The 21,496-nt window shown below is 45.0% G+C and overlaps 1 protein-coding gene across 4 annotated transcripts in view; it reads right to left on the bottom strand.

Moving 5' to 3' along the window:
* SAMD4A (sterile alpha motif domain containing 4A) overlaps window positions 1–21,496 on the bottom strand; it is a 218,303-nt gene that overhangs the window by 46,218 nt on the left and 150,589 nt on the right. For 2 of the 4 annotated variants that reach the window (XM_074996232.1, XM_074996233.1), the window contains exon 4: window positions 3,570–3,833. The exons of the other annotated variants lie outside the window; for them this stretch is intronic. In XM_074996232.1, coding sequence (XP_074852333.1) covers window positions 3,570–3,833 — 264 coding nt within the window. The remainder of the gene's footprint in view (window positions 1–3,569; window positions 3,834–21,496) is intronic. 4 annotated transcript variants of the gene reach the window in all.

Below are 21,496 nucleotides of genomic sequence, written 5' to 3'. Positions count from 1 at the left end.
GAATATCCAGACATGGAGCATCCTTCCTGCTTGCCGGTTCTCCGTAGTATCTTTTTATACATTTGCTGCAGCCTGATGATATTCTCTAGTGTCATGTAACAATTCAAAAGCATGAGGAAACCAGAATCTGATGTTTAAAACACCATCTCCCTGCTGCTGTAGATGAAGAAGCTGAGAGTCAACAGGTTGAAGCAAGGAAAATGCTAACGGCTATGTTTACTTTGCTGAGAAAGGATCACGAAAAAATGGAATCTGAATATCCTGGATGAATGCAAGAACAACTACTCATAAACTGTTCCAGTTGAGGACCCTGGAAGAACAAAAGAAGAATCAAGGAGTTGAAAGTGTATGTATTTAATCTGGCCAATGTGAAATCCAGTTCCTTTCCTTAAGCTTATTTCTTTTTGGAGCATGGAATTTCTTTATGCACAGCACTGGGCCCATTGTTGGTATAAAACAATGATTGTTATAGGTAGAAAAAGATCAAGCAATTTCTGCTGCTTTACCTTTCTGCCACACCACAAACACACACACATACACACACCAACTGAAATAGGGGAAGAACAAGTTAAGAATTACTTAAGACAAGCTACAGGTCTTCAAGTTGGCAAGGCTTGATAAAATACACTTCAGAAAACTTTCAGGAACTGGCTGAAGAGATCTCTGAGCTATCAGCAATAATCTTTGAGAGTAGGATGGAGAGATCCCAGAGGCCGGGATAAAGGCTAATATAGTGCCTATCTATGAAAGAAAAACTCAGGAAATTATAAACACCACAGCTTAACTTTGGCACCTGGCAACATAATGAAGCTAATAAGCGACTAGAAGATAATAAGGTGAGAACTAAAAGTCAACATGGATTTGCCAAGAATAAATCATGTGAAACCAACTTAGTATCCCTTTTTTTAGCAGGGCAACAAGCCTTGTGGCTAGGATAGAAGCAGATGATGAGATATATCTTGACTTTAGTAAGACTTCTGATATTTTCTCATATAACTTTCTCATAAACCAACTACGCAAGCTGAGAAGCTATGACCAATGAGTCATTATTAATGGTTCACAGTCAAGTTGGAAGTGTCCAGTGAGGCCCCACCAGGCTCTGTCCTGGGTCTGGTTCTAGCCAATATTTTCATATATGATTTGGACAGCGGCATATAGAGTGCGCATAAAAATGACACCCAGCTGGGAGCGGTTGCAAGCACTTTGGAGACCATGTTTAGAAGTGATCTCAACAAACGGAAGAACCGGTCTGAAATAAAGAGGGTGAAATTCAGTAAGGACAAATGGAAAGTACCAGACCAGTGCTCTGCAACTGGCGTACCACAAAGCAGCTCTTAATGTGCTGTCAAATTTCTGAGGAAAAAAAAATATTTAAAATTAATTAAATAAAGCAGGGGCGGCCAACCCGCGGCTCTCGAGCTGCATGTGGCTCTTTGAGCCATTAAATGTGGCTCCTCCTCAGAGCTGCGTGCTGGGAGGGCCATCACTTGATCTGCACACACGCCCCAGTGCTCAGTGGGACGAAGACCGTGGTGGCAGCAGAGGCAGTGGCGGCTCCAGTGAGTCTCTGCCATCGAGTTTGACAGGGGACTGGTGGTGCTTGGCTCTGGGGGAGGGGGAGGGCACTGAGTTAGAGTGGGGGAGGGTGCTGGGGGTGCCTGGCTCTGGGGATGGGAGGGGGACCGGGTTAGAGTAGGAGGCTGGGGTGCCTGGCTCTGGGGGAGGGGCGGGAGATTGGGTTATATATCCTGGGTGTGCCATGGAATTATAACAAGTGCTGAAGTGTGCCACAGGGTGATAAGGTGTTGTTGAGCCCTAATCTAGACCACTGTGTTTTGCTCGAGTGTTCTTGATTTGGCTAATGGCTGCACAGCCCTAGAGGAATCAGTGAAAGAAAACCGCTCTGCACTATTCCTCCAGGCTCCTTAGCACATGCCATATTCGATTTGATCATGACTTACACAGTGTTTATATGACAATAACAACTGCAAGTCTGAACTAAGATTAGAATCTTCTTTTGCTGGGGAGTCTGTGCATCACACCAGGCTTGTCTACAGGGGGAAATTTACTCACACAAACAAATGGGTGAATTCTTATTCCAGAATAAGTGTGTCCACATGGGGAGCTGCACTGGTAAAACCACACCAGTAGATCTCTCTGTGTAAATAAGCCCTAAGACTCATTTCCTGCCTCAAATAGCTCATCATGTAAACAGACAAGATCGATAAAGCATGCCCGAGAAACAGAGGCAGGAAGTGACTTGCCCCAGGTCACGCAGCAGGGAACAGAGCTCGCCAACCCAAAGCAACACTAGTGTACGGAGGCCCATGATGGAAAAAGGTGCACATCTGAACTAACGTGAAACTGAAATGGGACCAGGACGTGATATCTTAGCTGAGTTCATGAGACACTTCCAAACGTGTAGCTCAGTAAAGAACTGCCCTTCTCAAACACAGCATTAAAAACACATTCTCTGCGACAAAAACCCTTGACATTTGAGGGCCTGATCCTGCCGTCAGATCCACCCCACAGATCTTACTGCTGGAGAGGAGCCTTCGTTCATTGTTTAGAACACTGCATCATCCCTTAAAGGGCAGCTATTTTCACGGCTAAAAAGCTCTTAAAAATGCAAGCCTAGTGGAAAATTCAACGAAACTGCACATGCACAGAAGAAATTTGGTGCAAATAAATATTCCTTCTCAGTTACAACTGTTCCACAGACCCGGTGGTAGCCTCGTTACGTCAAACGCTGCAATGGTAAAACACACGTGGCAGGCTAAGCGTATGCTGCGCTACTTTAGACAATAATAAAAACCAAAACAATGCCACCCTGCACTCAGCCCAAGAGGCTCCATTCGGAGCACAAGGCTCAAAGCTAGAGAGAGACAACCTAGCTTTTCAAACAGCTGATGATGGTGTGAAGTGAATTACGGCAAGGTGGCACATTGGCACCTCAGAGCATTGTAGTGGTACATCTGAAGCAGTACGAACCATGGAACACACATTAGGTAGAGAAATGCCCACCTGCCACTCTACCCTATGGACTGGGTGACACTCATTTGCTTAGCTTGAAACTAACACTAAAATGAGAATGATCTTTTCAAGACAATGTTTATTTCTCCACTCCAATTAAGTTGCGTACAAAGATGTGGGCACTGAAACAACACCACTAGTACAAAGAGCAGATAAAAGTATTGTAAATATACCCTGGCTGGATTCTCAAGGAAAATGAAGAAAAGCTGTCATTTTATGGAAACAACAGACAGTCCTGTGGCACCTTAGAGACTAACAAATCCATTAGTTCATGAGCTTCCATAGGTGGTTTTACCCACAAAAGCTCATGACCTAATAAATTTGTTAGTCTCCAAGCTGCCACAGGACTGCTTGCTCTTTTTGAAGTTACAGACTAACACAGCTACCCCTCAGAGACATCTAACAGAAAGGCAGGGGAATACCTTTCCCTTCTCGCTCTCTCTTGCCATTCTTTTTCAAGCTGTGGAACCATTCATCATTGGAAAAGCACCTGTTGGGGGGGGGCAGGGGCAGCAGGGTGTCCCATTGTCACTCACCTTTCATACCACTCCCTTCTTCCTGGAATGTGTTACGAGCAGAAGGCTGATCTTCTAAATGTTCACTCCCACCACTTCCCGAAGAGGCTACACTGCTCTGTGGAGACAGGGGGGCGTGATCGGAGGGGATGCACTGGGGTCCTCTAGCTCGTAAGTCCTCATGAGACATCCATCCATGTCCTAGAGGCTGGTTTGGCACATTCATGGGTGGGGTAAGGGACACAGATCGTTTCAAAGGGCTGTGGTGTGTCTGGCCTGAGAGAACTGAAAAAAAATAAAATTAAACAGGTTATTCCCCCCTCATGTTCTGGGATGCAGCAGAATCCCCAGTGCAGCTAATTAGTTAATCATGGCATGTACTGCTTGCTCCCAGGACTACAATTTCATGACTAGCTCCTGATAACTGAATTCTTAGCCTCATCTTTCTTTTGCCTTCTCAGAAACAGAAAGAGGCAACACCTTGAGTGGTATGGGATCACACGGTCCAGACCTAATCGCTTAGGAAAAAAAATGTTGCTCAGATTTGATTTCCAAATTTAAAAAAATAATTTTCACTCTAAAATTACTTTTCCTGGCATCTAGAGCATAATTACAGGCAAGACAGAAAACACAGAGAGTAGGAGGCTACACATAGTCTGTTGCTACCATTTGTTGTCATTTCTGCACAGACTACTATCTCTCTTGCATAAAAGATGCAGTGATGTTTTAGATGGAGCAGGAATTTTCGGACAGCTGCACTTTGGACAACTGAACTTGACACACTGGATCAGGCCCAGGCTCCCCGTATCTTCTCTGGCGGCCCACACCAGATATTACTAGGGAAGGTGAAATAAATTGTCCATAATGGTAATTATGCAACTTCTCCCCCACAGCAGCATTCCTTGTAGGCTGTGCACTTCTGCGACTGCGCAGGAGGGATTCCAATGCTCCCAGCTGGTTAGCAGAGTACCCACGGCTAACTTTTTTGTTTCTATGGGTGGTACACATTCGCACATCTCAGTGCACATAAAAATATTCTCCACATGGATGGAAAAGATTAGGGGGAACAGTGGCCCACAGGGGAAGTTTCTTATTTCCTTTAGGACAGTGGTCAGCTTATGCCCCAAAGCATGAGCATTTACATCCCTTATAGTGGTACATATCTAATCTAAATGGATGGCTCCTTATCCACCTAAACGATTCTTCCTGAATCCTACTAAGCTCTTGGACTCAAAGGGTACATCTGTACTGCAAAGAATGGAACTGAGACTTTACAGCCCAGGTCAATTCATTTGGTTTCATAGGGTTCAGGCTGGGGGCAGGGGTCTAAAAATATCAGTGGAGATGTACCAACTTCTACCCTCCCTGCTCACTGGGTTTCAAATGGGCTCCAGCCTGAGCCTGACCATCTACCATGCTCTTAACCTGTCAGCTCAAGACACATGACCCTGTGCTGTGGCTCTTTCTTTCCCGTATAGTCCCACCCAATCAATCTACCATTAACAGCGTGAACATCGCAACAGAGAGGAGCCCAAAAGGTGGGCTATAAATTGCGCACCTCTCAACCTTCCAGAAAAAAAACAGACATCAAAGTTGGAGTATAAATATGTCCAGGTGAATGACAGATTAATCAGATTCCTAAGTTATCTCTCTTGGAAACTTCTGAGGTTTTTCTCTACAGTTATCTAAGTATTAGCATTTTTCCTGACTCATACTAATATGACCCAGTTCAATTTGTCTTTGGCAAATAATATTGACATGACAAGGGAAAAGAAGAACAATGCAAACTCCTGCGATTTGGGATTAGTTCTTGCAGAGTTTTAGCAACATCCGAGAGATTTCAAAATTGGGAGTGTTATTGCCTGGCTTGGAGTTTAAGTAAAAAATGCAGATGCTCTTGCTTAAGAAGTTGATGTAAAAAAAAAAAAGTCCTATGATTTCTGAGATTTTTCTGGAAGAGTGTTTAATTCTGAATACAGATTAAATGCAATTATTTTTATTGCAGAATCTGAGTTTCTGGCTAAACATTCCAACATTTTTCAGTGACCTTTCAAGGTACCATCTAATTAATTTTTAGATACCTGCCAGTGAGCCTCTCTTGTCAGTTCACTTTGATTGTAGGCATTTGAAGTGTTTGGGAGAGAGAATAAGGAAACTGAGAACTTTTCTCTGTTTTCCAAGGGTGAAATATACCTGAAAAGACTCCTCTCTTTGCTTCAGAAAATTCAAATTCAATTATTTGTATAGTCATTAATTGGACACACACTGACTGAACTACACAAGTCTTTAATGTATTTGTTTTCATTTACATAAGTAACATTTAATTTTTTTATTACAGTGTATGGAATGGAATTGGTCAGTCTTTGTGGGGCTTGTTAACACTAAATAAAAAATACTTTTTGATCCACTTGTTTGTGGTTCTAGTAATTGCTTTAACTGGTGACGTTTTAGTTCTGATAGAGTCTCTCAGCGGCACATCTGTTCATATGGAACATCAAAAAGTTCCAGCTGTGCTGGAAAGTCTGTTTGATGGACCTACTGACAAACTGGACAGCGGAGAGTTTGTTAACTTTCTTAATATTAAAGGGTTGGCAATTAGTCTTCTGTGTTCAGAACCTCAGGCACAAGTTTCTCAGTCAGTCTGAATGCAAACTGAAGCCAGCCTGGTACTGTCACGACGGCTAGTGAACATGTTTATTTATGTACTTCTAGTGGAAAGCTTAATTTCTGCAGGAAAAAGCAAATTCTACAGGAATAGGCAAGATCACGGGTCAGCAACCCCTGGCACAGGTGCCAAGAGCGGCACATAAGCGGATTTTCATTGGCATGGAAGGTGGGAGCTCAGTCCCACCCCTCCTTCCCCATGCAGCCAGGAGCTTGCTCAAAGCCAGGCTGCCTGTGGATTAACAAAAGACCAGCTAATGCCACCAACCACCACTCAAACGGTAAAGCTCCGCAGCTTAATTCATTTATCAATGAAGCAGTTTTAAGTAGGACTGTTAGTGACTTTAAAAAGTATCAAAGGCACTGGGACCGTACATAGAGGCCAAAAGGTCAAATTTTGGCACTCCGACTCCGAAAGGTTGCTAACCCCTGGGCTAGTGTCATAACATTCGCAGATTCCTTCACATCCCTGATTTCTGACTGCTTAGCTTTAAGTTTCATGCTCAGGAGGAGAAAAGGAACTGTGCAGTAAAAATCCCCCCGGGGTTTCAATTTCAGCTATTGCTCTGGTGAAAGCACGTCACCTAGACACTCCTGACTGCCCAGAAGCATAAAGACAGAAGAATCAAATAGTGGGAAAAGGGGAAGAAGTTAATGGAAAACTCAGTAACTTTATGTATTTCAAGGCTGGTCTTATTTACTAGGCATTCATTTAAAAGCAGATTGATGCTGTGAATAATCCAATAGGCAAAAACACAAGCACATAGATTCCTCCACCTTCTAAAGAGTTCTTAGGTCTCTGGGTCAGAGAATCTGGTGCCTCGTGAGTGTGCACAGGGTGAAAAAATTGGTTCTCTCTCGACTAAACAATTTGAAGAATAGTGACTCCCCCACCCCAAACTTTTTATGTCACAGGAAGAGCTGTGTCAGTGTTCCTCGGCATTACCTGAAGAGCAATGATAAATATGAAATCTTTATTTCCTGTTCCTGTGGTTCTTTGAGACAGGATGCAGACACATATTCCAGTTCAGTGTGTACGCACCTCGCACACTGGAGCTGATTTTCTCTAGCGGTATCTGGAGAGGGCTGGTGCTTATGGCTCATGGGTGAGTCCTCTCAATTGGCGCTGCTCTGACCGCTTAGCTCCTTTGCACAGAACACCCTGGAGGGGACTCGGGTGTTGAGGAGACACAGGGTGTGTTGTGCTACCCATGTCTACATCTACATCTCAAAAAATAAGTTACAGTAAGTAACTGTTTCTGCTCTGGGCCACTGCAAAGGTGTACTCAGGGGGCAGGCCTTGAAGTTTACCTAAATAAGGATCTCAGGACTGCCCTTCTGAAGTTTGCACCTGTTATGGAGGATGCAGTAATGGCATGATGGTCTGTAACCGGATGGATGGGAGGATGTCTATGCACAGGCCTTGCAAATATCCAACATGGAAACGTCACTGAGAAATGTTATTTTGATGGCGCTTGCACTCTTGTTGAACGAGCTCACAATAGCTGGAGAGGCGTAGCCTGTCATTTCTTATGCAGTCTTGATATAGGATGTTATCCATCTACACTTGGCTGGTGAAGAGACTGCTTGACCCAGATAGATGCTGCTCTACTGGAGATGCGTGCAGTTTAGGGACCAACGCAGGAAAACACACTACCTGGTGCAAATTAAACTTCAGACAAACATTTTGGGTGTCGTCATAGTGTCACCTTGTCTTTACAGAACTGTGTGTATGCAGAGCCTGCAACTCATACACCCTTGCTGAGGACATAATGGTTACCAGGAACATGGATTTCCGATACAAGAAGAGCAATAGAGAAGATGGTAGGGGTTCTCATGGAGGACTCATTAGAGCCATAAGAGCTGGTTTTAGGTCCCACAGGGAGAATGGCTCCTATCCTGGAGCAGAAGTCCTTTCAAGAATCTCATAACCATAGCATTGGAGACGACTGATTTTTCCTGAATGAAATGCAGGTACGGCTGCCATATGTGCCCTCAATGAACGAAGTGAAAGCCCCATCTTCTGAAGGTGCAGAAATCCATGTTGTCTGGATCACTTGGGCCAAAGACCCACAAATCCCCCCCAGCAAAAACCCCTTCCCCTTTGCTGAGTAAGCCAGCCTGGTAGAGGACTTCCCACTGCTGAAGACTTGTTGGACAGCCATTGACCACAGCTCTTCTCCATTCAACTATGCAGCAGCCATGCCATGAGATGCAGGCAGCAGAGATGTGGCCTTGATTCCGAGTGAGCAGGCTGGATGGACAGGAAGCAACATGGGGGATTGAATCAACAGTGTAAGAAGGTTGGAAAACAAGCACGAGCTCAGCCATGCTGACTGAGCTTGGCCTGATCTGCCTCGAGCTTGAGGATTTCCTAATAACTGGGATGGGGGTACGCATATAGGATAGTTCGTTGCCAACTGCAGCGGACAGAGGTGGTGAGGGAGTTTGGACTGGAGCCACCTGAGAGCAGAACAGGTGTTCTCCCTTATAGCAAACAGGACGACCGTGGGAATGTCCCACCATATGAAGACGACCCACAGCACACATCTTCAAGGCCCATAAGATGATTCTGTACCCTGGCAAGTGTTGAGTAATCTCCCCCTTTTCAGTGCAAAACTGCCACAGATGGATCACCTCTAGGCAAAGCACCTGGGAGCGTGTGCCCCTTTTTTTATTCACACAGTACATTACAGAGTCATAAAATCCTAGGCCTAGAAGGTACCTTGAGAGATCATGTAGTCCAGTCCCTTGCACTCAAGAGAGGACTAAGTATTGACTAGACCATCCCTGGCATCACAGCAGAAGGGATAATAAGTACCTGGCCTGCTGACTGTCTGATCCAGTCACAGAAGGCGCAACATGCTTTGGGTATGGCCTGAAGTTACTGTACATTGATACAGAGCGAGGTCTCCTGCTCAGGCCTTCAGTGACCCCCCTCATATGACCTGAAACCATCAGGGAGGTGTCAGTAACAAGTGATTTAGTTGATAATGGCCAGAATCCCTGGCAAACATTCTGTGGATAGATCTACCAGTGCAAGACATCGACGACTGGTGAAGGGAGACAAACAAATCTGTACCAAGTATGTGAGGCTAGTACAGTAGATTGTTTTGAGCCATATTTGAAGAGGGCGAAGGCACAGCCTTGCAAACCAGACCCATGGCATGCAAGGGGACATGTGGACCAACAGTCTCAGACACATTTGAGCTGCCAGGCAAGGTTGAGATTGCAGAAAGAGGCAAAGAGGTAGAATTTTCTGAACGCGGTCGGCAAGAACACACTTGACATCATGGAATCTAACAGGGCCCCAATTAACTTTATTTTTTGAGTAAGAGCCAGAGTTGACTTTCTGGTATTTAGAATGAGACCCCAAAAGACTAAAGCAATGTGTGGCTGATGTGAGTGAGAATTTCCCCTCTGAATTTGCTCCTCCATAACAAGTTGTCGAGGTACAAGAAGATGTGGATTCACTTTTTTCTGAGATATGCTGTAACCACAATTATACATTTGGCAAAAACTCAAGGAGTGGAAGAGAGGCTGAATGGGATGACTTTGTACTGGATATGGTGCTTTGCTCATATCAGTAGGTACTGGCATCTCCCTCACCCCTGCCAGACTCAAAGGACGTCTAAAGGCCAGAACTGAAGTCAATGGTAGAGGGAAGGGTCAAAAGTATCTATGCCATACTGCATGCTGGTGCTAGCTCTGTGCTGGTCCTTGCTACTCCTTTGAGAGGCAGAACAGTCAGCCCAAGACCTGGCAAGGCCTTGACTTGTCTTATATGAGCCCTTCTTTGGTATATTCAACAGGCAAACACCACCACCATTTCTTTTGAGAGGCACCTGCTCCAGAACACGAAGCAGCAGCACTCTCAGAGCCTGCGAGTCATGTTCCACCAGGTGAGGGCCTCAGAACTGGATCAGGCCATGTGTCCTGTCCAAGCAGGCAATAGTAGAGGAGCCAGCTCCGTGTCACTTGATTTCCTTTTTAGAACATTCTACAGAACATGCAATGCTGCTTGAGCTGTGCTGAGACAGAGCAAGTACTGCCTGTGGAGATTGCTCCTCAGTGCTAAGGATCTGATCTATACTAGACCGTAAAGTCGATCATAGATATGCAATTCCAGTTACAGCATTTGCGTAGCTGGAATTGATGTATCTATGATCAACTTATTTAGCCATTCTCACTGAGGGAGGTTGACAGGAGAAACTCTTCCATTGACCTCCCTTACCCCTGGCGAGAATGAGTAGTACAGGGGTCACCTGTCGAGCCCTGATAGTTCAATTTTGTGTGTCCCCACTAGAGGTGCAAAATTGAACCCCAGAAGATTGACCCTGACTGGGTCGATTTGCCAGATAGAGTAGCTGTACCCTAGAAGTAATTTTCCCTGATGGTGCCTCTAACTGCCAGATACTGCAACCATTCTCTCAGGCTTTAAACCAATTTGACTTAAAATTAGTAGGAAGTCCCTCCCACATATGACAAGTCCCAGGCCTATTCCACACATTGCTGAATGAAGAACTCTTCCTAGCAGGGCCAGGATACTGAATATCCTGTAGCAAAGAGAAGCTAATAACTTCTTCTCCGAACGGTTGAGATTATGGTTCACAACAGAGAAGCCATTTTCATCTGAACTGTGGAACCAGCGGCTGGAGAAAGACTCGAAATGTGGACTCCTCTGTTCAGGAAAACTCATGTGTGGTGTTTTGTGGCCAGCCAGGGCCAACTCCCCAGCTGGCATCAATCTACGTAGCCCCTTTGGCACGTGAGATAATACTAACTTCTTTACAGTTAAAAGAGTAAGGTGCAGGAAGATCCTGAAATTTATTGAGGAAAATCCTGAGGTGGGATGGTTTCTCCCTTTGATTGCTTTCCCTGCAAAACACACACCATTTACTTCTAAACTGAGTAGCTCTTTATCCCATTCTGTTGATCCCTGCAGGATGTGGGCCACGCAGACTGGGGTTTGTTTAGTCTCTCTCCTTTTTGGAGTGGGGTTGCCTATTTTTGTATACAAGGGCTAATTTCAGAAGCATTTTTCACTCCTGACCAAGAGGAACAGCAGAAGATGTTTATGCTGTGGCTTCTTGGGAGGGCAGACCAACTGCTCAGCCTGAGTCTCAGAAGGCAAAAAAATCAGCCCCTCCCATCATTTGAGCTCCACATCCATGCAACGCACAGCCCAGCAGCAGCTGCTTCACTTGTCTCCGCCTCCTTTCTCCCATCTCAAAACGTGGAGAGGAGTATTTTAAAGAGCTGTGAGAATCTCAGCACAGCACTGTTGTGGGGATGATAGTGACTCCACCGCTAGAGATTTCTCTCCCAAAAATTCCTCTAGGTATCACTGCAGTGGCTGAATTTGACGCAAGTGGCATGGCTTATGGTCCTCTTGGGCCCCACTGTGTCACCCCAGAACTAGCCTTTGGAGTAAATCCACCAGTGCAAGGAGTTTCACTGGATGGCACTGAGCTGTTGAAATGGCTCTTTGCTTCCTCCAGCCATAGGGCTTCCAAGGTGAGGGGCCTACCCTAGATATTGCTGGGGTCAGGAAACCTGGGCAGAATGCCCTGAGGTGTGACTATATTCAACTGCTGGATAGCCCCTGAGGGCCACTGAAACCAAGCGTAGTTTAGAGTAGTTCTGCAGCTGCTTTGTACTCTGCCGGCTCAACTACACAGACACAATGAGGAACACAGATCTTTAATTGACAGGGTAAGAAAACACGTTCCAAAGCACATATCTAGTCATACAGGCACCTGGTCAGGTTTTTTTGTTTTTAATTTAAGAAACTATGTACTATCTGAGGACACGGGCATAAACCCTGCTCCATTAGAGTGCATTACCAAATGATATTGTCCTGTCCTATTTTTTTATTCTGTAACTCTGTGGTTATAAGCTAAACACCGAGGCTATGGCTACATTGCAGCCTTATTTCGAAATATTCCTCCTGCACTGAGGGTTACCAATTTCAAAATAACATACCTGCTATTTCAATTTTATTTTAAAATAGCGCTCGTGTAATCTAGAGGCTAGAAAAGTTATTTTGAAGTAACGCTGTAGCGGTAGCCCAATAAAATAAATACATAACACAGCACTGAACCACACCCAGTAGGGCTATGTCTAGACTGTAGCCGTAAATTGAAATAATTAATGCAATTTGTGCAATGTAAATTGTGTAAATCCTTTCACATTAATTTCAAACTTGGTGCTGTCCAAACGGCAGCTAAGTTCAAAATAAGTGGCTATTTTGAGGCTTCCGCTACCCCTCATATGACAGATACATCTGTATCCCAAAACAGTAACAATAGTCTATATCAGTTTTTCCCAAACTGTGTTGCTTGGAACACTGGTGTTCCATGTGATGTGAATAGGTGTTCCATGAAAAAATTTCAATGCTACCAATATTTTTCCTTCTAAAATATTAAATAAGAAATTAGGTATGTGTCAAAACTAAGGTATTTGAACAGTATTTAGATTGTAGTAACACATACATAACAATAGGGTTGTTATTTTGCCACTTGTGCTGGAAGCAGAGATGTAAAAACACTCATCGCATTTAAAAAAAGTCAAATGTAACTTATTTTTATTTTCTGCTAGTTTTCTGTAAAAATAACAAATTTATAAAACCACAAAATTTAAAATATTTTCCATAACTAATTTGTTTTCCATTTCTTTTTCATAAAAATGTTTTTTAAGGCTTTAAAGAAGGGCTGACCTTTTTGAACGGTATTGTCCTTTCTAGTTTTGTACAAAAGACCAACACTACCAATCCGTCTTTTGGCTGTTATATTGGTGTTTTGTTTTGGGTTTGTACTCAGTTTTTATACTTAATTATAGGGCTGCTAACCTTTCTGTCAAGGCAAAAAACCAACAAGTAGCACTTTAAAAACTAACAAAACAATTTATTAGGTGATGAGCTTTCATGAGACAGTCCCCCTTTCCATCTCTCTGTCACTTCTATCAGGACATGAGTTGTTCACTCAGATTATTTTCTCTTATTTTTTTGTTTGCAAAATAAAAGACATCTACAAAAATCTAACTCCTTTAAATCAACTTTTCAGCATTATGTGCAGCAATTTTTCAGTGAGAACTACCCACTCCACTCTCCCATCCCAGACCAGCATGTGTGTGTTCCGTCAATATATTCCAAGCCTAAAAGTGTTCCATGGCCAAATTAGTTTGGGAAACACTGGTCTTGGTGTCAGATGGCAGAACAAGGAGTAATGGTCTGAAGTTGAAGATGGAGAGGAGTAGGTTAGGTATTAGGAAAAACTACCTCACCAGGCGGGTGGTGAAGCATTGGAATGCGTTGCCTAGAGAAGTGGTAGATTCTCCATCCCTCGAGGTTTTTAAGTCACGGCTGGACAAGGTCCTGGCTGGGATGACTTAGTGGGGGTTGATCCTGCTTGAAGCAGGGGGCTGGACTAGATGACTTCCTGAGGTCCCTTTCAGCCCTGTTATTCTGTGACAGCCTAAGGGTGTGGGTTACACACTCTCCCTTAGCTGAGGAAGAGCAGCCAAGCCCCTTCTTGTAACTACACACAGGCACACTTGAACCTGGGACCTCTGGAGCATAATGCAAGAGCCTCTACCGCTGCAGTGTCCAATACATTCACTACTTGCCACTCATGGTGAATAGGACGCTGCCTTGTGGTGAATGCATAGCTGTGTCTACACGTGCACGCTACTTCGAAGTAGCGGCACTAACTTCGAAATAGCGCCCGTCACGGCTACACGCGTCGGGCGCTATTTCGAAGTTAACTTCGAGGTTAGGCGGCGAGATGTCGAAGTCGCTAACCTCATGAGGGGATCGGAATAGCGCCCTACTTCGACGTTCAACGTCGAAGTAGGGACCGTGTAGACGATCCGCGTCCCGCAACGTCGAAATTGTGGGGTCCTCCATGGCAGCCATCAGCTGGGGGGTTGAGAGACGCTGTCTCTCCAGCCCGTGCGGGGCTCTATGGTCACCGTGTGCAGCAGCCCTTAGCCCAGGGCTTCTGGCTGCTGCTGCTGCAGCGGGGGATTCATGCTGCATGCACAGGGTCTGCAACTCGTTGTTGGCTCTGTGTATCTTGTGCTGTTTAGTGCAAGTGTGTCTGGGAGGGGCCCTTTAAGGGAGCAGCTGGCTGTTGAGTCCGCCCTGTGACCCTGTCTGCAGCTGTGCCTGGCACCCTTATTTCGATGTGTGCTACTGTGGCGTGTAGACGTTCCCTCGCAGTGCCTATTTTGATGTGGTGCTGCGCAACGTCGATGTTCAACATCGACGTTGCAGGCCCTGGAGGACGTGTAGACGCTATTCATCGAAATAGCCTATTTCGATGTCGCCACATCGAAATAGGCTACTTCGATGTAGGCTTCACGTGTAGACGTAGCCCATGTGTCCCTAACCCATAAGAAATAATCATTCTTTGAATTCACCACACGTGCTCAAGACTATTAGCACAGGTGCAATGCGGTGGGCCGCCTGCCAGCTGGTGGGGAACCCCTGAGCGCACGAATGCTGCCTGTGCTGAAAGTGGGCAGTGCAGTGCAGGGCATGGCAAGGATGGGGGTTTGGTATCACACCCTCTAACGCGTGGGGGCTGCACTGCCGGCTGCGCGCTACTTGCAGGGAACAGCGGAGCCGCGTCACTCTCAGCCACACCAGGGGGGTTGTTGTTACAGGTTACCTGGGGTTCAAAGTCACGTGACCATCCATCCCGTATTGGGTGGGATGGTCCCATATTTGGGACACCAAAGAGGAGTCTCGACTTTTTTTTTTTTTTTTCAAAGAGACAAATTGTCCTGTGTTTTTGCCCGCCCCCAGCCTCGGAGAAGCAGGGGGAGCGTGGGCAGCTGCCGCTTCCCCTGGGCTCCCAGGGATCACTGGTGGCTGTGGCTTTCTGGGGCTCCTAGGGAGCACTGGCATCTGCTGCCCCCTTCCCAGCTCCCCAGGGCTTGGAGCAGCTGCCCCTCCGCCCGTATCTCCCTATTCCGTATTTGGGACAGGGAGATATGGTTGCCCTAGTTCAAAGCCCTTCCCTAGGCAGCTTTTCCTCGCTGCACCGAGCCACGTCACCCTACTTGTGTCGGTGATTATTACGTCATCTCACAGTTTTGTGTGAGTGCAAAGGCCAGAAGGTATTTTTCTAATGTTATTTAATAAAGTTTGTATCATACAATGTGGCACATAGGAAAAGACGACAGCCACAAGTGTGGTGAGCTTTGAATTCCTATTGGACATCGCTGCTCTACAGGCTGAGCTACAAGCTAGTTAGCTTTACAGCTCTAGCTCAAACTGCAGAGGCTCCTGCATTAAGCTCCAGTGGCCCCAGGTTCAACTCTGCCTGTAGTGGTTACAAGAAGGTGGCCTCAGCTGTGCTCCCTCAGCTAGCGTACGTAACCCACACGCCTACTGGGTGTGGGTCACCGTCCAATGCAGTGGCACCCAGACCACTTACACAGGATAAGAATAAACATAACACTTTGGCCCCAAACAATTTCCCATTTGAAATCACTGGTTTTGGCCCATCCTGGTGCCACTGCACCTTGATGCTGAGGCACAAACTGAGCTCTGATTGGGACAGTACTGAATGGCTCCTTCTGTTCCTTTGCAAGGAAAGAGCAAGCTCAGAACAGGACAGGACCCTTTCCCCCCCCCGACTATTCAGATTATTCGGCAGAGTCTGTTCCAGGGAAAGCAACCTGTTAAGGCAAACAAAGTGCCTCTTTCACAGTGTCTCCCACTTTCTCCACTGAAGTAACCAGAAACAAAAGCCAGTGTGAATCGTACAGACTGTTCTGCTATTGGTCCCATTTCCTGCAGTGGCTCACTCTCCTGGCTAATGACATACAGACGAGCAGAAAAGCTCAGGCTTATACGAAGCAAATCTTAATGAAACTACTGTGCTGAAAAATGTATCCCTAAGCCTGGAGGCCTTCTCGTTACATTTCGTGCTTCAGCTTCTGTGGCTGTGATTGTAACTCCAGTTTTGCAACATCAAAGAAGCCAGCTCTGGTCTCTGAACTAGATGCCAACAGCTGAGGGGAATAAAATTACAACCCAAACCCCAAGTTATCATTCCGCAGCACTGCACATTGAGAGAGAGAGAGAGAGAGAGAGAGAGAGTGTGTGTGTGTGTGTGTGTGTGTGTGACAGAGACAGAGAGAGCACAGATCATAGTCTTGGGCTGAAAATAAGAGGAAACACTGACGACTAAAAGGATTTTTCAAGCACACGAAAATCTGACTCTTTTAAATGACCGCAGGAATACTGCACAGCCACCCATCCAAGATCAGGATTAGATACAGGAGCAATAACTCACTTGCTACTACTACTGTTGCTCTTTTGAAGTACAGCCTGTAGGGCCCAATCCAGCATGTACTGAAGTCAGTGGCAATCTTCCAAAATACAATAAGCAGTGATTTCTTACCTGGCAGTTTGATTTCACTTGCAACAAGATCATTATTATCTGCTCATTCCTATGGCGGCAGCAGCAGGCACAGACCCCAGTAAGGACTGAGGCCCTACTAGGCTAAGCACCAGACAAACACATACACGGACGCTGCACTGCCATTGTCCTGAAACAGGATGCAAATCCAGAACCACGGCTGCTAAGTCTTCTGCCCTAGCTGCTTCCAGAGGCATGGAAGCATCTGTTCCATAGAGCAGAAAACAAAACGTAGCAACCTCTGGAGAATGGTCCCGTAAATTCTACTGAATGGTAGAGGCCTTTTCATATTCTATTCTACCCAGAATCTCATATCACACATCAGTCTGTAACTGACTATCTTCCAGTCACACAGCAACATGACTACATCTGTCAGATTTAAATTCAGATGATTGTTTAACAACTGGGATAAAAGACAAGCGCAAGTCTTAAGATGAACACATGGCCCTGTTGAAGTCAATAACAAAACTCCCAGTGAAGTCGAGGGGGGGGAGAAATCACAGTGCTTTTAGCTCATGCAGTAGAGGTGTATGCCTTTAGCTCCAGAGGTCCCAGGTTCAATCCCACCTGGCATCTTATATGCAAATCCCTTTCAAATACAAACCACAGCTAAACACTGTGCAGAAGTGGGGAGTCCCAGTTCATTAATAGCAACATTTTACTGTTAACCCAACTCGCAATAATTGGTCCGTAACTTGCTGATTTTGTTGTTGGTTCCTAGGGAAGGTTCCTACAGCTTGCTGACCAAACTCTCCCAAATAAACTGTCTGGTGACCCAGCAAATCTCCTCTCTTCTTTTTCCCCTTAACAGGTGGAGACCTCTAGGCTGTGTCTACACTACAGTGATCTGTTGACAGCAGTTATTGTTGGAAGAGATCTTCCAGCAAAACTTCCATTGAGGATCACGTCCACACACAAAAGCAGATCGAAAGAGGAATCCACTCTCTTGACAGGCTGGCCAACCAGAAGTTTAGCAAACAGGGCTGCTTGGTGAACTGGAAGCCCTGTCTGTCAACAGGGGGCCCCCTGGAGTGTCTACACAGCTTTTTTGTCAACAGAAACTGTCAACAAAGGCATTCTTCCTCACTGTGGAGAGGGAGAAGTCTGGCAGTGTAAATTTGGCCTTCTGCATTCAGAAGTTCTGGAGCCACTGCTGGTCGTCCCACTGCCCAATGACCAGCTGGTCCCACCAGCTGGAACCGGTGCAGTGCCTCCAGAGCCACCTGTGCACTGGGGATGGGAGGAGTTCTGGGTCGCCACTTGGCCAGTAGAGCTGTCGGGTTGTCTGGCCGCTCTCTGTCAACAGAGTGAATCGCTCTTTCCATCCACCTTACAGTCTGGCCACGATCTATCAACAGGAGCTTTGTCGCAAGGTATCTTCCGACACAAACTTCCGCCGACAAATCCCTGTAGTCTACACATAGCTTGAGAAAGTTGGGCCACTAAAACTTAAAGTGTGAATTTAAATCGATACCTAAACAAATGCAAAAATCTTTCTGGAAGCTCTTATTTCAGTATAAGAGCTGCTTATTTTGGTTTAGCCAAAGTTGATTAGGAACTAAGAAGGAATAAACCACTCTTATCCCAAAATGAATGTCCACACAGTCTTCTATGGCAGTTTGAGTGTACAGGTTTATAATTATGATAATATTGGATAACATTACTAATAATACTTGCTCTTAGATAACAGTTTTCATGAGCTGATCTCAAAGCACATTACCATTCTTTATATTCAAGTTATAACACAACAGTTTTCCCACTAAGTTTAGTCCCGTTTTCACCAGGGCAAGGGCTACACTAACCCCCGCCTTTCAGAGGGGGAATGGTAATGAACCACTTTGGCAGATGCTAATGAGGCACTGCTATTTATATGTGGCGCCTCATTAGCATAATGGTGGCCATGCATATTTCACAGGTGCCACTTTCAAAATGCATGCCATCCGTGTAGATAGAGGCCTTTCGATAGGACCCCTCAGACTTCGAAAGTCCCTTTTTTCCAAAACCAAATGGGAAGAAGGGGCTTTCAAAGTCTGGAGGTCCTTTCGAAAAGCCCCTGTCTACATGGGTGGTATGTGTTTTGAAAGCGGCACTTTCGAAACACTTGCAGCTGGCATTATGCTAATGAGGCACTGCATATTCCTGGAAGCGCCTCATTAGCATCTGCCAAAGTTGTTCGTTACCATGCCCCTTCCGAAAGGAGGTGACTAGTGTAGTTGTGGCCCAGGGACCATATTTCCCAAGCTATCTTGGTGCTTAAAGATATACATAGATGGATTAAACGGAGACTGGGAGTGGCTCACAGGTTACAAAAACAGCTTCTCTGCCCTGGGTGTTAATAGCTCCCCAACAGACTCTGACAAAGGCTCACATCCCCCTGTCTGATCTAACTTGTTTTTTCCTCTTTTGATAAGTACTATTGATACTGGGCCATTTCCACCTTGCTGAATAACCTTGTCAGCTCTGGCCCTCCCTTCTACTGGGACCCCACTCTTTAAGTACCCCTCTGAAACCACTGCCTGACTCATGCATCTGATGAAGTGGGTCTTTGCCCACGAAAGCTTATGCTCCAAAAAATATCTGTTCGTCTATATTCGTCCACAAGACTTCTTGTTGTTCTCGAATCATGTGCTGGTTCATCAAAAGCTCTGTCTTTGAGAAAAGGTAGCCCTTTAGAAGAACTAGATTTCATAACACTAATTTCTATATCAGAATACATTTTAGATGGAAAGCCCTGCATCGTGCCTCTACCTGTCAAGCTACACAGTCATCCTGGAGAGCACACAGTAGGTGGATTTCAGAAATGTGCCTGTGCATCGCATTAAGGCAACCTTCAGTCCATTCCCGTAGTGCCTGAGATCATAAACAGTCATTAAAATTCATATAGAGGTGGATGTACTACTTGGAAAAGGCATGTTTGCACAGCAATAAACCACTGAAAAATGGATGTATACATAAATCACATCTTATGCAACTGTCCAGGAAATACCACAGCAGAAGTTACATGAATTTAAAAGAATTACTGCCTTTGCGGTTCATCTCACTAAATCATTCTGTCTCCCTTCCTTCTGGTCCACTTGTTAGTTTTTCTTCCTTATTTTTCTTTCCCTTTTTCATCTTCTTCATGTTCTGACTCTGCCCCTTTTCTCTCGTACGCACTATATGCACTGACCCAGCTCTGTCCTCTTTGTGATGTGTTCCCAGCATGGTTGTTATCTGTCTTTCCTGGCCTGCTGAGGCTTATTAGAATCCCATGTATATATATGTCTTGCTTCAACAGGGGCTCTGAACAGATCATGACATTATATAAGTTAGAAAGGGGAAAGCCCCGAGTCCCTGCCCCTGTGAAATGCAGGATACAGTCCCCTACTAGAGGATGTGAAAGATACTTAGCCAGTACTATACATCAGACCTTACCCAAAAAGCTATCATGACTCCATCTGTTGTCCCAGATACTGTCACAAACAGCACTGGTTGGTAATGCTTTTTGATAATTCCTGGCTGGATATAACAAGAATATTTGGTAGGTCCACTGGTTACTCCAGCTGTGTTGTCAGACTTACCCCAACACATATATTGGTGCTTACCCAGCAGAACCCTACCCAAACTCACCGACCATTCTTGTACCTTGATGAACATTTATAAGTATTAACAATTTCCCCTTATTTCCATCAGCACTGCACTTTTCCTCATGCCAGAAATTGATGCAAACATTTCTCTGCTGTGTAATAACACAAATTCTCAGACTACATTGCTCAGCCAATTGGAAAGTCAGAAGTCACAAGAGAAACCTGAACATCAACCCATGTCTCACAGAATTATGTAACAAATGAGAGCAACACATTTAAGACAAATAGTTGAACTCCATGACTGCCAAAAAAAGCCATTCATTGCTGTGCATTTTATCCATTTGCATTTGGAGAGCTCTGCTTTGTATCTGAGACAGACGCAAAGTCTTAAAATAGCTGGAAAGAAAACATCCTCGCTGCAGTGTCCCGAATGCATGTTGATAGGGAGCAGTCATGGAGCAGATGTTGCTTATACAGAGTATGGAAACAGCAAATCACTAGACCTATTATCCAACCCTCCTTTAGTAATTTGAAGGATGTGGTACCAGTTAGCACAACAGTAAATATTTTTTCCCAAAAATATCTGAAAAAGGGGAAGGAAGCTATAATTATGGGAGCTACTAAAAGTCTTAGCAAATGAAGCAAAATAGCTATTTTTGCGATTTCTTTAAGACAGATGTCAGAGGTTAATTTAGTTACTGAACCAGTGTAGCAGTTGTTTCAAAAGTTAGTGACAAGCAACATTTGATGGCCAAGATCCAATTCGACTAAGATCCAGGCTTGACCCAGTTCAGATAAAACGAGTGTCAGCCAATTCCCTGCCCCCCTCATGTTCAGCAAGGTGGTTTGTAGTAATGTTTATCGGTAGTCATTTCTATACAGTGTTTAGAGTGAAATGTTCAAAATAGGAACTTTTATGTTAAAAACTTCATGGAAAATTTTGACTCTTGTTGGTCAAAAATGTTTGAAATTTGAGCATTTTCAACCTGATCTAATATTTGTACGTTCTCCATGCCTTTCCCTCTGCCTGAGACTATAGCAAAATGCAACACTGGAGGGAGATTTCTAACCAGATGAAGGCCGTGTCTACACTAGCCAAAAACTTCAAAATGGCCATGCAAATGGCCATTTCGAAGTTTACTAATGAAGCGCTGAAACATATATTCAGCGCCTCATCAGCATGCGGGCAGCTGCTGCACTTCGAAATTGACGCGGCTTGCAGCTGTGCGGCTCGTCCAGACGGGGCTCCTTTTCGAAAGGACCCCACCTACTTCGAAGTCCCCTT

Source organism: Carettochelys insculpta, chromosome 6, assembly GCF_033958435.1.
Source record: "Carettochelys insculpta isolate YL-2023 chromosome 6, ASM3395843v1, whole genome shotgun sequence".
Classification (NCBI taxonomy): Eukaryota; Metazoa; Chordata; order Testudines; family Carettochelyidae; genus Carettochelys; species Carettochelys insculpta.
The sequence above is the reverse complement of the archived record's forward strand: the minus strand, read 5'-3'. Positions and strand labels throughout refer to the sequence as shown.